Source organism: Acomys russatus, chromosome 9 (assembly GCF_903995435.1).
Source record: "Acomys russatus chromosome 9, mAcoRus1.1, whole genome shotgun sequence".
NCBI classification, from domain to species: domain Eukaryota; kingdom Metazoa; phylum Chordata; class Mammalia; order Rodentia; family Muridae; genus Acomys; species Acomys russatus.
In genome coordinates this window covers 34,428,879-34,444,447 of record NC_067145.1, presented here as the reverse complement: position 1 = coordinate 34,444,447, position 15,569 = coordinate 34,428,879, and the positions used below count along the sequence as shown (strand labels likewise).

Below are 15,569 nucleotides of genomic sequence, written 5' to 3'. Positions count from 1 at the left end.
GTGGATTTAGAGGAGAGTGGGGAAGCTAGAGAGGAAACCAGACATGTCCTGGGTCTATAGAGGGTGTCGCTTAAGAGATCCAGCATGTCTCATTCTGAAATCCTGAGCATGGCTTCCTTTAATACCTCACCTTCGTTTGTGGATCTGTATTACAATGACTTTTCTATGTGACTCCTTCCTCACTAAGGTAATGTGTGTGGCTGCAAAATCCTGTGGTTAGGAGAGATGGGTTAGGAGCAGAAGACGTTCTTCTATTTTATAAGGAGGATTCAATAGGTCATGTTGAAATTGACCCAATTTCCTGATGTATGTCAGGTAGGGATATGATGTCATGTAGCTTCAATCCAGGAAGAAACCTTGTGCTATGTAAGAGAAATTTTGTTTTATTACAAATCCTAGTTACCTATGCCACAAGTCCATAGTTGTGTAAGTTTTGGACTTTGAGGTGTATCTTTATCCTTCTGATGAATTATTTTGCTATATATGCAGTTTGTGTTCATAGAATTCTTGCCATGTCTTTCATTTATTTATTTGCCCATCTATTATTTATTCATTCATTCATTCATTCTTCTCTCATACATCTGGTTCCCAGTTTCCCCTTCCTCCATCCTTCCAGGTTCTATGCAATTTTATAGGTAAACTAAATACCATTCATTGAGCCTTTGGTGCAAATATATATTTATCCATTCCCAAAATCTGTGACTAAATATTTTGAAGAATAGCTCAAATAACTTTATCTAGCATGGATGTTTTGGTTTCTCTGGAAGGAGTGAGAAGGCAGATTACAAGTGTTGGTGTAGTCACACCTTCATTTCTCTTCCCTCTCTATGTTCTTGAGGCATGGCTCCTGCTGTCTTCCTGGCTGTCCTGTGTTTGGGAGTGGCCTCATCTGCTGCATCACCTGATCCAAGTTTGGATGCTGAATGGCAGGATTGGAAGATACAACATGAAAAAAACTACAGTCTGGTTAGTAACATTAGACCTGTCCAGAGGGAGTCGAGAGCTTGCTGTTGTGGTATTGACACAATAGAGGCCATAGCAACTGTCTATCTGAACAATTGCCCAAATAGAGATGAGTATTCAGTTGTCAGGATCTCTATTCCTAGATCTGTGGCCAATGGATTATTTTAGTGACCTGAGATGCCTCCCTCTACCTTCTCCTCAGCCATGCAGCAAGTACTTGGTCAGCTTGTGCAGTGATTAACAATAAATGTCATTTGTTATTTTTATTTCCAGGAAGAAGAGGGACAGAGGAGAGCAATATGGGAAGAAAACCTGAAAAAGATCCAATTGCACAATGGTGAGGATGGCCTGGGGAAGGACGGCTTCATCATGGACATGAACGCCTATGGTGACATGGTGGGTGCGACATGTGGAGCTTCACATTGTATTGTTCTCTTGGGTTCACTGGTATCTTTTGCTTTTCATGATTTATGTACTTTTCCTTAAAGACTGGGGAAGAATTCAGGAAATGGATGATTGATATGTCGATCCAACCTCTCAAGAATATGAAAAGTGTCCAGAAACGTCTGGCTGGTGATGTGCCTAGTTCCATAAACTGGAAAAAGAAAGGCTATGTTACCCCTGTGCGGAGACAGGTACTTCTATGTCCCATACCCAACTTCCTCAACCACTGAAGAAGGTAGGAAGTGGCCTGTCTGTGTGGACTGAGTTGATTTTTGAAGAGTATTTGTATTCTTCCTGTGATTTTATGTGATGCGCAGCAATCATTTAACTCCACCACTAACTTAGCCTTACACATCCACCTAGTGTCTGCCATCACATCTTTAGACTTCATGTCATCTTACACTGTAATTTATAACCTGCAGATATCAGTAGGTCCTGCCCTTCTGTGCATGTATGTGGCCAACTACTGTGTCATGAGCAAACTGCTAGCAGTCAAGTCTCCAAATAATATTAACTGTCTCTTGACAGGCTTCCATCAACTTCCAGTAGTTCATTTATGGCATGTTATTCATCTGTCTCATTTGGCGTTGCTATTTGTGAATGCTTGTCTTTTCATCTCTGTTTAGGGCCGATGCAACTCTTCTTGGGCTTTCTCTGTGGCTGGTGCCATAGAAGGACAGATGTTCCGGAAAACAGGCAAACTGACCCCTCTGAGTGTACAGAACCTGATTGACTGTTCTGGACCGCAAGGCAATCTGGGCTGTTATGCAGGAAATACGTACCTTGCATTGATGTATGTGGATGAAAATGGAGGTCTGGAGTCTGAGGCAACTTACCCATATGAAGCAAAGGTAAATAGGTCTTCTATGCTTTTCTCATTTCATACCTGTCATTGCAGTACTGTCTTTCCAGGGTTGTCTATTGATATGGTTTCCCTGTAGCTGATCCTACTTCTATAATAAACATGGACAACATGTAAAACATTTATATATAAAAATATACATTTCTTCACTATAAAAATTTGTCATGGACAGTGAGACTGTAAAGGATGTCATTGATAACATAAGAGCTGACTTCCAGTTCCTAATTTCCCAGTAGCATTTTGTTTCCTGGGATGATTTATAAGAGCCGATATTTGGAGGTGCTCAGCTTCAAAGTGGAGAATGTGGTTTTGACTCTTGCTCCCGAGGGCCCAGAGGGAAGTAACCTAGTCTTTTAACTCTTTATGATTTTTAGGAAGGACCCTGCAGGTACAGTCCAGAGAACTCTACTGCTAGTATCAGAGGCTTTGTGTTAGTCCCAAAGAACGAGGATGCTCTAATGAATGCTGTGGCAACTGTGGGGCCCATTTCTGTTGCAATCGATGCAAGGCACGATTCTTTCCAGTTCTATAAAAGAGGTAAGCATGTGCCCTTCTAGATATTATTTTTAAACTGTGTGATGTACCCATTGGCATTTATATTCAACAGATCATTTTAAGAATATAAAACATGGTATGAATATGTGGGTCTGCATATTTTACAGCTATCCAGTCAATGATCTTGTGTGTCCTTTGTGCTTGACAAGACCTCCCCCTTGCATGTGAGCAATTCCTATTACATCAGACTTACTGTTTAACTTAATTTCTCAATTTTTGTACATGTGGTATGTCTTAAAGATTTTTAGTAGGTGGCATTCCTGTAATAACCTTAAAGGGTCTTAAATTAAGTAATTTACGCCCAGCAGTGTTTGCTTGCAATTGATTTCTATTAGTGAATCCACAAGATGTGGGTGAATCAGCTTATATGCATGTAGAGAATTGTTTACCAATATGTTGATGATCACTTGGATTTCTTTGGATTCTAATGACAACCTGTATCAGGATTCCTGTCAGTAACTGATCCTATTGCTACTGGAGTTTTTTGTCATTCCAGTGAAATCAGAAAATGCCTGCGTTAGTGTTCAAGACCATTGTTATTATCATGTTCCTGGGGCCTCTCACTGATTTCTTGATTTTATTTTTCAGGTATATATTATGAGCCAAATTGCAGCAGGACTTCTGTCAACCATGGTATGTTAGTGGTTGGCTATGGCTTTGAAGGAAGTGAACTGGATGATAGGGAATACTGGCTGGTCAAAGGCAGGTATATATTGCCACTTTTTAAATTTGAATTTGGAAAGAGATTTTTCTGTTTCTTGTGGCTGCATAAGTCTTAGAATATATTGTTCCCTTAAGTTAAACAAAAAGCATTCTCTATGTCTTTATTTTCTCTCATGTATGTGCATGCATATTTACATGTGGATATACGTGAGCATGTGTTTTTGTGCATGAATACATGTTTGCATTTGTTTTCATGTGTCCTTATATAGTCCATAAATTGACATCAGTTATGTTCTACAGTTGTGCTCCAGTTATCAATGGAGACAGGGAATCCCACTGATCCTAGAGTTAGCTATTTTGGTTACCGTGCCCACCTGTTTATCTCAGTTATGTCTTGGCCTCTGGGGTTGCAGACAGGTGTCTATGCTTCCTGGCATGTGTTATTTTATTTATGTTTAAGTGTGTATGAGTGAATGATTCATGTGGGCAGATGCCCGTGCAGTCCTGAAATGGACATCAGTTTACCTGAAGCTCCAGTAAGAGCTCCTACTTCTATACATCCTTGAAAACATGTATGACTGACACAGGTGCTGGGTGGGGGCTCTTATCCCCTTGCTCTTAGGCACTGAGCCATCTCCAGGCTCCATCATGACTTTCAGTGGGACCCCGGATTTGAATTTCAGTTTTCGCCCTTACATGGCCAGAGCTTGACAGTCTGAGCTCTCTCTATAGCTGGAACAACCAACTCATACTGTGTGGTCACAATGTTCAGATTCAGCCACTGCTTTCCTTGGGTGCTAACATCGTATTTGTGCCACTGATTTTTCTAAAATCTGACACAGTTGTTATATGTGAGCCACCCTTGGGTGTAAACTTGTTCTATCTTTTCCTTGCTGTAATTTTCATAGCCTTGTGTGAGGTAATTATGGGTTCCCAGGAGTTCACCCTCTGCCTTTTCTGGTGCTTTTGATTAAGTTGGCCTCTGGCTCAATGCTCAAATGAGGAGTTATTATAATAATTTACTGTGCTGTGTTATCTTCACTAAAGGGAAAACATTTTTTCTTTCAGCTTGGGTAAAAAATGGGGCATGAGAGGATATATGAAGATTGCCAGAAACCAGAGAAACCACTGTGGAATTGCTACATATGCCACCTACCCCACAGTGTGAGCTGCATGGTTGTGACAAGGAAGGAATGGCTTTAAGACAACATGTGCAGAAGGGACGCATTCTTCTCAAAGCATCGGGCCACTGCTGTGCTTATAAGATACTTCAGTCATTGAAAAGCCAGATGTGATGTGATTGTGGGACATATTTACTCTAATGAGACATGACCACAGCTATAACTGATACAATCCACTGATTTGTATTTATATTTCCTGTAACAACTTGCTTCTCCTTTTTCACTGTACCAAATTAAATCTTTTAAAATAAAGGTTTCTTTAAATGTTTCTCAGCCATTTTAGTTTCCTCTATTGTGAGTTTTCTGTACTACATTTTGAAATTGGATGACTGGATGACTTTGGGTTTTTTTTTTTTTTTTTAGTTTAGTTTCTTGAGTTCTTTATATACTTTGGGTATTAGTCCTTTATCAGTTGTGGACTTGGTAAAAATATTCTCCCATTACCTAGGCCGCTGCCTTGTTTGAATGATGGTGTCTTTTCTCTTACTGAGCTCTTCTGTTTCATGAGGTCCTATTTGTGAATAGTTGGTCTTAGGGCCTGTGCTACTGGGGTTCTATTTAGAAACTCTTTTCCTGTTCTGATGAGTTCAGGCTATTTCTGACTTTCTTTCCTTCCTTCCTTCTTTCTTTCTTTCTTTCTTTTTTAAAATCAGGTTCAGTGTTTATGGTTTTATGTTGAGGTCTTTGATATACTTAGACTTGACTTTTGTGCAGAGTAATAAGTATGGATCTTTTTGTATTCTTCTCCATGCTGCAATCCAGTTTGACCAGCACCATTTGTTGAAGATGTTTTCATTCTTCCAATATGTGTTTTTTGTTTCTTTATTTAAAAAAAAATACTATCCATATGTGTGTGTATTTATGTCTGGGTCTTCAAGTTGATTACTTGATCATCACATCTGTTTTTATGTCAATACCATGCACTTTTATTACTGTAGCTCTGTAGTATAACGTGAAATCTGGAATGGAGAGACTTATAGGAATTCTTTTATTATTCAGTACTGGTTTTGCTATCCTGTTTTTATTTTGTTCTGTTTTTGCTTTTCCAATTGAAGTTGAGAATTGCTTTTTCGAGGTCTGTGAAGAACTGGTTTGGAATTTTGATGAGGATTTCACTAAATCTGTAAATTGCTTTTGGTAAGATGGCCATTTTACTATGTTAATTCTTCTGGTCCAAGAGCATGCAAGATATTTCCATCTTTTGGTATCTTCAATTTCTTTTGCTTTTTAAAATTATTAGTTAAGTTATTTATTTACTTTACATGCCAATCACAGGTTCCCTTCCCTCTCCCCTCTCCTCCTCCTCCTCCCCTTTGCCTACGAAAAGGGGACATACATCTCCATTGGATGTCAACCAGCCTTGGCATATCAAGTTGCAGTAAGACTAGGCACATTTTCTTCTTTTGAGGGTAGACAATAGAGCACAGTGAGGAGAAAGGCATCCAAATGCAGACAATTTAGTCAGAAGCAGTCCCTGCTCCAGCTTTAGGAGCCCCACATAAAGACCCAGCTGGACAACTGTTATATATGTGCAGAGAGCCTAAGTCTGTCCCATGCATGCTCTCTGGTTGGCAGTTCAGTCTGTGAGCCACAATGGGCCAAGGCTAGTTGATTTTCTTGTGGTGTTTTAGTAGGTTATTTTTGTGTTGTGCATGACACCTGTGGCTCCCTGAATCCTTCCTCTCCCTCTTCTACAGAATTCCTCAAGCTCCACTGAATGTTTCGCTGTGGGTCTCTGCATCAGTTTCCATCAGTTGCTGGTGAAGCCTCTCTGATGACAGGGATATTAGGTCCCTGTCTTCAAGTGTAGCAGAATACTGTTAATAGTGTCAGGGGTGGGTTTCATGGAATTTACCTCAAGTTGGTTCAGTCATTGGTTGGACCTTTCCTAAATTCTTGCTCCATCTATTATACCTCTACATCTGTAGACAGGACAAACTGTGGGTCTAAGGTTTTGGTGGCTGAGTTGGTGTTTCAATCTCTCCATTGGAAGTCTTGCCTGGTTACAGGGAATGGGCAGTTCAAGTTTCATATCCCCCATTGCTAGACGTATTAGCGAGGGTCACGCTCATAGATTCTTGGGATTATCCATTGTCTTAGGTTGCTAGCTCATCTAAGACGTGCCCCCATCCAATCTAGTTGCCTCTCTCAGTACTATTTCCCTCTGCCTTCTCCACCTATCATCTCTCCTGTTCTCATCCCTAACCCCTCTTCCACCCAGTTTCCTCCCACCATCCACCCAAGTGTCTCATAATCTCCCCCTCTCAGTGAAATTCAAACAATCACCCTTGGACCCTTCTTGTTTCTCTTATCTTATTTGAGGTCTTTGGTTTGTAGCATGGTTATCCTGTACTTTATGTCTAATATTTGCTTATAAGTGAGTACATACTATTCTTTCTAGGTCTGGCTTACCTCACTCAGCATGATATTTTCTAGTTCTATCAGTTTGCCTGCAAATTTTACAATGTCCTTGTTTTTAATGGCTGAGTAATACTCCATGTCTTAAATGTACCACTTATTTTTGGTGGGGGGTGGGAGTGGGATGAGAGACATCTAGTTTGTTTCCACATACTGGCTATTGTGAATAGAGTTGCTATGAACATAGTTAAGCAAGTGTCCTTGTGGTATAATGGAGCATCTTTTGAGTATATGCTCAGGAGTTGTATGGCTGGGTCTTTAAACAGATCTACTTCCAATTTATAGAGGAACTGCCAAATTGATTTCCAAAGTGGTGTACAAGTTTGCACTCCCAGCTGCAATGGAGGAGTATTCTCCCTTCCTCTATATTCTTATCAGCTGAGTTGTCCCTTGGTTTTGATCTTAGCCATTCTGTCAGGTGTAACATGTAATCTCAGAGTTGTTTTGATTTGAATTTCCCTGATAACTAAAGAGATTGAATTTTCATTTTTCTCCATTAATTAACTTACTTTACATACTGATGGCAGCCCTCTCTATCCTTTCCTCCAAGCTCCTCTATCACACACCCCTTCTCACCAGTTCTCCCCTCTCCTTCTCCTCAGAGAATTCCCATTCTCTGAGTCCCCTTTCGGTACCAAACCTCCTTGTCACAATAATTCGCTGAAGGACTAGGAGCATCTTCTCTCACTTAGGCCAGACAAGGCAGCCTAGTTAGGGGAACAGGATCCAAAGGCAAGCATCACAGTGGGAGAGGAACCATACTCCAGTTGTTGGGGGACCTACATATAGACCAACTGCTCATTTGCGACATATGTGAAGTTGTCCTTGGTCCAGTCCATTCATGCTCTTTATTTGGTGGTTAAGCCTCTGTGAGCCACCATGGGTCCAGGTTATTAGATTTGCAGATATTATTGTGGTTTCCTTGGTCCCTATGGGTCCTTCAGTTGTTCTCCCAACTCTTTTGTAAGACTCCCTGAGCTCTGTCTAGTGTTTGGCTGTAGGTCTCTGTCTTTGTCTCTATTAGCTACTGGATGAAGATATGTCCCTGTCTGCTAGTATAGCGGAGTTTCATCAATAGTATCAGCCTTTGGCTATTTTGGTGGACGGGTCTCAAGTTGGGCCAGTCTTTGGCTTTCCATTTCTTTAATTTCTGGTCCATTTTTGTCCCTGCACATCTTGTAGGAAGGGAAAATTTTGGGTCTAAGGTTTTGTGGGTGGTTTGGTGTCCTTATCCCTCCACTGGAAGTTGTACCTGGAGGTGGCCATTTAAGCCTGCATATCTCCTGCTGCTAGGAGTCTCAACTAGAGTGACCATGCATGGAATTCCTGGAGCATCCCCTAACTCAGTTCTCTGGCACATCCTAGAGATGTCCCCATCTGATTTTTGTTCTCCCCTCCCTTGTCCTCTGTCCAATCTCCCTACTCCTGATCTCTACCCTTGCCCCCTCCCTCTTCCCTCTCCCACAAAATACTCTCCCTCTCTCCACCTCCAATGCTTATTTGAATTCCCTTTAAGAATAAGGTTCAAGAGACTCCCTTGGGCCCTCTTTGTTACTTAGTTTCTTTGGGTCTGTGGATTGTATCCTGGTTATCCTGTACTTTATGGCTAATGTTCATTTGCATGTGAGCATGCCTAGCATGTCTAGTATGTGGTTTTGGGTGTGAGTTAGTTACCTCACTCAGGATGATCTTTTCTAGTTTCATCCATTTGCCTGCAAATTTCATGACATGGCAGAATTTGACATGGCTTCTTCCCACATATGCCCCTTCTAAAAATAAAATTATGGAGAGCCTGTCTTAGGACAGCGAGTAGGCACTTATGGTTGCCATGTCAGAAATCCTGTGCTTAGGCTGTATGCTGTGACCTGCGAGCTGCTGACCTTTACCTCACAAGGTCTTGTGTTCTAGGCTATCCTTGGACTATTTACCTTTGAAAGAAGTAGGGAAATCCCAACTTGGAACCACCCAGAGGATCAAGGAAGTTCCTACAGGGAACTACTCAGAGAACTAGGAAGTTCTACAGGGAGTGATTCAGGCTATTGTATTCTTCCCTGGGGGCTAGAGTGAGTAAGATTAGAATAGATCCTATTGACCTTGCTCTTTATATGTTCCTGCTAGTCGGCAATAAAGTGAATCTTGATAAAAAATTTCCTGACTTGATTCATTATTTGTCGCGTCTCTGTATCCTACTTTCAATCCCCACTCCCTCTTTCAGGTGAACCCTGATTCAATTTTTCCCGCAGGTGGGGACCTGACAAGAAAAAGCCAGGTTGAATTTGAAAATGGTTGTTCAAGTTTGCACTCCTAGTTGTTTTCCTTCCTCTACATTGTGACCAGCATGTGCTGTCACTTGAGTTTTTTATCTTAGCCATTCTGTCATTTAAGATGGAATCTCAGCGTTCGTTCTTTGATTTGCATTTCCCTTATGACTAAAAATGTTGAACATTTCCTTAAGTGCTTCTCATCCATTAGTAATTCCTCTGTTGAGAACTCTCTGTTTAGCTCTGTACACCATTTTTAAATTGGGTTATTTGATTTGTTTGTTTTTAATTTCTTGGATTCTTTATACATTTTGGCTATTAGCATGCTGTCAGGTTTAGGTTTGGTGAAGATCTTTTCCCATTCTGCAGGCTTCTATTTTATCCTCATAGAATTGTGGGAGTCACTTATGTATACTATCATAGCATCTGTGAATAGCAATACTTTTACTTCTTTATTTCCAATTTGTAGTCCCTTTGATCTCCTTTACTTGTCTTATTGCTCCAGTCAAAATTTCAGGTACTGTGCTGAATAGATTGAGACGAAGTACACGGTCTTGTCCCCAATTTTAGTAGATTGCTCTAATTTTCTCTCCATTTAATTTGATTTTGGCTATCAGCTTGCTGTTTATGTTGTAGTACAAGAAGAGCCACACAAACCACTCAGACTCCTGTGCCAGTCAGATATGGATGGTTTATTGAGAGAATGTGCACCCCCAAAACAAGGCTGATTGAAATCAGTGCCACAAAAATGACTCAGGAGCATAACTGTTACATCAACTTGTTTTTCCAGAATCAGTTATATAATCAAAACCCACAATTGGCACATATAGGGAACAGATGGTGGAAAATGGTGGTCAGCTCTGACTCAAGTTATTTTGCTAACAAGCTGTTATGATTTATCTTTAGCTTGATTGGCTCTAAATGAGATAAATTAGGCAGTGCTTAGGGTACTTTCAAAGTGTAACCATGTATTAGATAGCAAAAGTGCAGCCAGAGGTTAGCCAAATATGTAAATAAGAAAGTATGAATTATGACACCATTGAATCGTCTAGTGTAGGTTCACTTGACCCTTTGGCAGGAAATGCTAGTGTTAGCTATGAATAACTGTTTGTAGGAAATAGAGTTAAAAAGCTTAAAAATTTTTAACTTAATTTCACCTTATAAACAAAATGGACACTGAATATGAAAATGGTGACAGCAATGTCAAAGAGCAGTCCACAATATTTTCACCCCTTTGAATTTTGATCCTAGACACAAACCATTGACTGATTCACCCTTTGTTTCCGGAGTGGTCCTTAAGACCATAAGCCTAATTTTTGAAAATTTTATAACCACTAGGAACCAAATTGGTGGGGCCCCCCAGACTCATGATGAGGGTGGTACATCAGTTTGCATTTGTCCCATATGCCAGGGAACTTCTTTAGAGAGCATTTTGGCTTGTTAGGAGGCACAATGGATGATGCACTGTATATGTAACTACTTCCTGCTGACATTAGGACATTGTTATTAGGGTCCAAGAAGGCCAAAATATTAGTCAAAGGTTGAGCAACAGGACAATTTTTTCAGAGGCATCTGATTAGTTGATCCAGTTGAAAGATGGAGCAATCACATCAGCTGGACTATTTTACATCAGCGTTCAGGTAGTCCATAACTCAGCAGTTCCAGTTCACAAGTGATCCCTGAATGGAGTCTGTCAGCCAAATGGAAATCATCTGAGAAAAATATAGACTAGGAACAGAATTAAAATTTCCTAGTAACTGGGGAATTTGTAGACTCCCAAGCCCCTGGGAAATTCTCCTTTTTAGTAAGAGGTAGATGTACTTATCTGGAGTCTATTTGATTTATGGCAGGTGGGTCAAAGTCATTTTTGAAGATTATAAGAATCTTTAAGTTTACAAAAGGAGGCAAATTGGCTTGGGAAACAATTGAAAATCTAATTAAAGTTAAAGCTCTGTACAGTCTTAGTCCAATATTACCTTAAATAATTTATCATAATTGAAGTTTTTATATCTTTTAATTTTTAAAATTTATAATTTTTGAGAAGGTAGTTGAATCCTTGGTTTCTGTTGTTAAACTGATCTTTTTTTTTTTTTCTTTTATTGAAAATATTTTTTATTTTTTTTATTTTTATTTTTTTTTATTAATTTATTCTTGTTACATCTCAATGTTTATCCCATCCCTTGTATCCTCCCATTCCTCCCCCCCCCATTTTCCCATTATTCCCCTCCCCTATGACTGTTCCTGAGGGGGATTACGTCCCCCTGTATATTCTCATAGGGTATCAAGTCTCTTCTTGGCTACTTGCTGTCCTTCCTCTGAGTGCCACCAGGTCTCCCCCTCCAGGGGACATGGTGAAATGTGAGGCACCAGAGTACGTGAGTAAGTCATATCACACTCTCCACTCAACTGTGGAGAATATTCTGACCATTGGCTAGATCTGGGAAGGGGTTTAAAGTTTACCTCCTGTATTGTCCTTGGCTGGTGCCTTAGTTTGAGCGGGACCCCTGGGACCAAATCTGCCTATCATATTGTTCTACTTGTAGATTTCTAGGACCATCTGTATCCTTTTATTTTGCTATTCTCCCATGCATCTCTCATTTAGAGTCCCAATAGGATGCCTTCCCCTCTGTCCCAGTTTCCTGGTAAGTGAAGGCTTTCGTGGGACATGCCCCTTGGGCTAGTATGCAGATATAAGTGAGTATATACCATTTGAGTCTAAAACAATCTTGTACAATAAAAGGTGCTCCGGAGGAATCTCCATACCTGATCTCAAACTGTACTATAAAGCAATAGTAATTAAAACAGCATGGTACTGGCACAGCAACAGGCTGGTTGATCAGTGGAATCGAATCGAAGACCCAGATACGAATCCACACACATATGGTCACTTGATTTTTGACAAAGAAGCCAAATCCATTCAATGGAAAAAGGATAGCATCTTCAACAAATGGTGCTGGTCTAACTGGAGGTCTATGTGTAAACTGATCTTTAAACCCATCAGAGACATGAGAAAGATAAATATTTTTGAATAAACAGGAAGTGCAGTGCAAGCAGCTTCTAAAAGCATAGGAATTACAGATTCTTCTGGTCACCTGGACAGTCACTCAAGCTATCTCTATGATGCTGTACCATCATCTTCAGCATCTGGCTCAAACTACCTGACAGACTTTTCTGTGCAGCAGGTTACATGAAGGACTTGCCTACCTTTTCCTTGCAAAGCTTGGTAGTCAACTTTCCTGCACCCAGTCCTCCAGTATTCTGTCTGCAACAGAAGCAAGGGCACTGTTTTGCTGTGTGGCTAGATTACCACATATGAAGACATCTCCTAAAGGAAAAGTTTTTGATCCAATTCATCTTCTTCAAAGTGAAAAGGGTGTACTGCCAGGAGTTAACGTGTCTCACTGTCAAAAACTTCTTAAATTAATAAAACATATTTAAATGTCATATTCTGTAGAACTTTGAGGTTTTGGAAGACCATCTATATATCTCTAGTATATATGAATTGCTTGTTTCTAGCTATATACTGATTGATTAACTTAAAAATGCCTGTGATTAACAAAATCAGTCCCTAAAAACCCCCACAAGTTTGACTGACTATTAGTTTGCATTTTTTGATTATCCTAAACAGTTTGTGATAGTAACTTTCAAAAGGACTAGAACTGCACATAGTGTTGTAAAAAAATTACATAGTCACAATGCCTTAAAAAGAGTTGATACATAGTATGCTATAACCAAAATGTAACCTTAATTTTGCATCAATATATAACATAAATATAATAATAGATTCAGTAGTCTATTTCTGTCTATTTCTGTATCCTCCCTTTTTAACCCTTCTCCCCCTACATAAAAAGAAGAATAGAGAAAGGAAAAAGAATGAAAGAAATCTCACTCTGAACAACCAAAATCTCCCCACCCCATCTTGGGAATGGGGCATCATTCTCTTAAAATTGCTTCCTTATGATTTGGGATGCAGTTTTCTTTCAGGGACCCAAGAAATCAGAAAAATGAGCAAGTCTTAAGAAAGCAAGCTGTAGCATTAGTCAGTCTACACGTGCTGTGAAAATGTAGGCTTAAATGAAGTCCTGACTGTAACGGTCTGTGAATATGGGTCATTTTATCTAGCCATTTTGAAGCTGTTCTAGATGCAGATTTTTAGGGGAACAGCTATTGAGGCAGTCTCTGAGTCTGAATCATCTGATATACTTGTAATTCTTATGTGCCTGCCTCTATCTCTCAAGTGTCTTGATCAAAGTCATGTGCCTCCCAAATGCTGGGGTTAAAGATGTAAACTACCACCATCCTGTTTATTGTGATGCTAGAGTTGAGAAAACTACTAATTTATAGAGATTCACCTGTCTCTGCTGGGAATAAAGGCATGAGCCACCACCACCCTGTTCAAATTTTTTTTATCTTAGTTCTAATTTACTCCAAATTCATAGGGATTTAGAAAACAATTTTGAATTTTAGTAACCCTTTGAAGTTACTTAAAGTATTTTAACTCTCTTAACTGTTTTAAATAACCAACCAAAAAGTCTCTTTTTTATTTAAGAAGAAAACTAAAAGCTCATGTCCATCATGATGTGGGTCATGTGGCAACATATGGTCTAACATGCTAACATGATTTAAATCATGTGGCTTAAGAAATCCCATTTTTCATTTTGTTCCAGTAAGGTAAGTGTGCCTTGATAAATTATTATTTGGAATTATTATTATTATTAATGCTTCATTAATGTTTTTACAGGGAGAGAACTTGGTACCTTTGAAAGATCATCACATGTCATGTTCTGTTTATGGACAACCTAGACATTCTGGGATTGTTCTTGATAATACCTTTTAATATTTTTCTCAGAAGCATTCTTTATTTTATAGCTTGTTTTTGAGATTGGTTTAATGTTAATCTGTGTTTTCCATTGCTGTTCCCATAAATTCATGGCCATATTAGCCACAAATGTCTTTAATTTTCCTATTTGTCCTTCTGTTCCTATATATTCAACCAATACTGCACTTCACTTTATCTGAGATAATGTTACTGTCCCTAGAAGCTGAATATATGCTTCTCAAAGCAGGTAGACCAGGTCATCATTTATCATAGTTTTATTTTTTTATTTTTAATCTTGGGGTATGCAAGCCAATATTTAAAGCATACATATAGTAGCAAATTATTCTTAAGGTTGTTATGCTATCCAGTATAGCCAATAACAAAAAATTCAGAGACATTGCTATTGACCATAGTTTCAAAGTCTAATTAGATACAGAAACATAATTTCCAAAATTACTTTGTCTGTTTTTTATGCAGTGATGAAGAAGGTTGATTCATATAACTTTGAATGCTAAATGGTTAATATTTTACCATGGAAGGCCTTACCATCAATAGTCAAATTGTTATGGAATTCTCTTTGTCTAATATAATCATAAACAGGGGCGTCCCAGTCCTAAACTTTATTGATATAAACAAGAATGTTATTTTATTCTCAGTTAACAAAGAGTAGCAAAGGAAAATCAGGCATATGAGCCCAATATGTTTCAGCAGTAATGGATTCATTTAACTGAGCAACATAGCAAGAAACAGCAATCCTGTAGTCATATCTTTACCTTGAGTTTTCATAAGTTTTACCATTAGTAGGGAGATTATTTCAAGGTCTCTGTTGTCACATTTTCTTTCTTGTTCTCTAATACAGCCTGAACATATGAAGACCCAATGCTAGCATAGAAGCAGATATATCTTCAGAGATATCATTAATATCTCCTTTAATTTCTATTGAAAGGGATGGGTGGCTATTTGGCATGTAGCACTAACAGTCTCTTATACATTAGTTGCTTGAAAAGAATAATTTTCCTCTTCACTAACTCAGGCAACTGACTGCCTTATGTGGCTGACGACCAACTTGTATCTCCTAGTTCTCCTCCACAATCTACAGTAACTTAATGATTTATCTTTGTTTAAGTTTGAAAACAAATATAGGAGGCCAAATAAAACCCATCCTGGTAATCAGTCATGATCATAATCACAGTCATAAATATTCTAAAAATTATAATCATTCATAAGGCAACTGACAATCCTGCATGCCCCAATTTCTTTCTTTCCCTTCTTCCTTTCTTCCTTTCTTTTTCCTTTCCTTCCTTCCTTTCTTTCTTAATATATTTCCTCGCTTTACCTCCTAGTCATAGCCCCATCCCTCCTTACCTCCCAGTCTTACCCTCTCTCCCTGTCCCTTTCTCCCC

At 39.2% G+C, this 15,569-nt stretch overlaps 1 protein-coding gene across 1 annotated transcript; it reads left to right on the top strand.

Annotated features, from left to right (window-relative positions):
- The first annotated feature begins 840 nt into the window (after positions 1 to 840).
- On the top strand, positions 841 to 4,655 carry LOC127193859 (cathepsin M-like). The gene is made up of 7 exons (XM_051151115.1): positions 841 to 966; positions 1,237 to 1,359; positions 1,452 to 1,598; positions 2,034 to 2,258; positions 2,644 to 2,806; positions 3,413 to 3,530; positions 4,556 to 4,655. Exons 1-7 carry the CDS (start codon positions 841 to 843, stop codon positions 4,653 to 4,655), a joined length of 1,002 nt encoding a protein of 333 aa, XP_051007072.1.
- The last annotated feature ends 10,914 nt before the right edge of the window (positions 4,656 to 15,569 follow it).

Bases quoted from the DNA above. Each gene is read 5' to 3' on its own strand.
- LOC127193859 (XM_051151115.1), top strand. From the start codon at position 841: ATGGCTCCTGCTGTCTTCCTGGCTGTCCTGTGTTTGGGAGTGGCCTCA. The intron at 967-1,236 runs GTTAGTAACATT...TTTTATTTCCAG, and splicing joins ATGAAAAAAACTACAGTCTG to GAAGAAGAGGGACAGAGGAG. The intron at 1,360-1,451 runs GTGGGTGCGACA...TTTTCCTTAAAG, and splicing joins TGAACGCCTATGGTGACATG to ACTGGGGAAGAATTCAGGAA.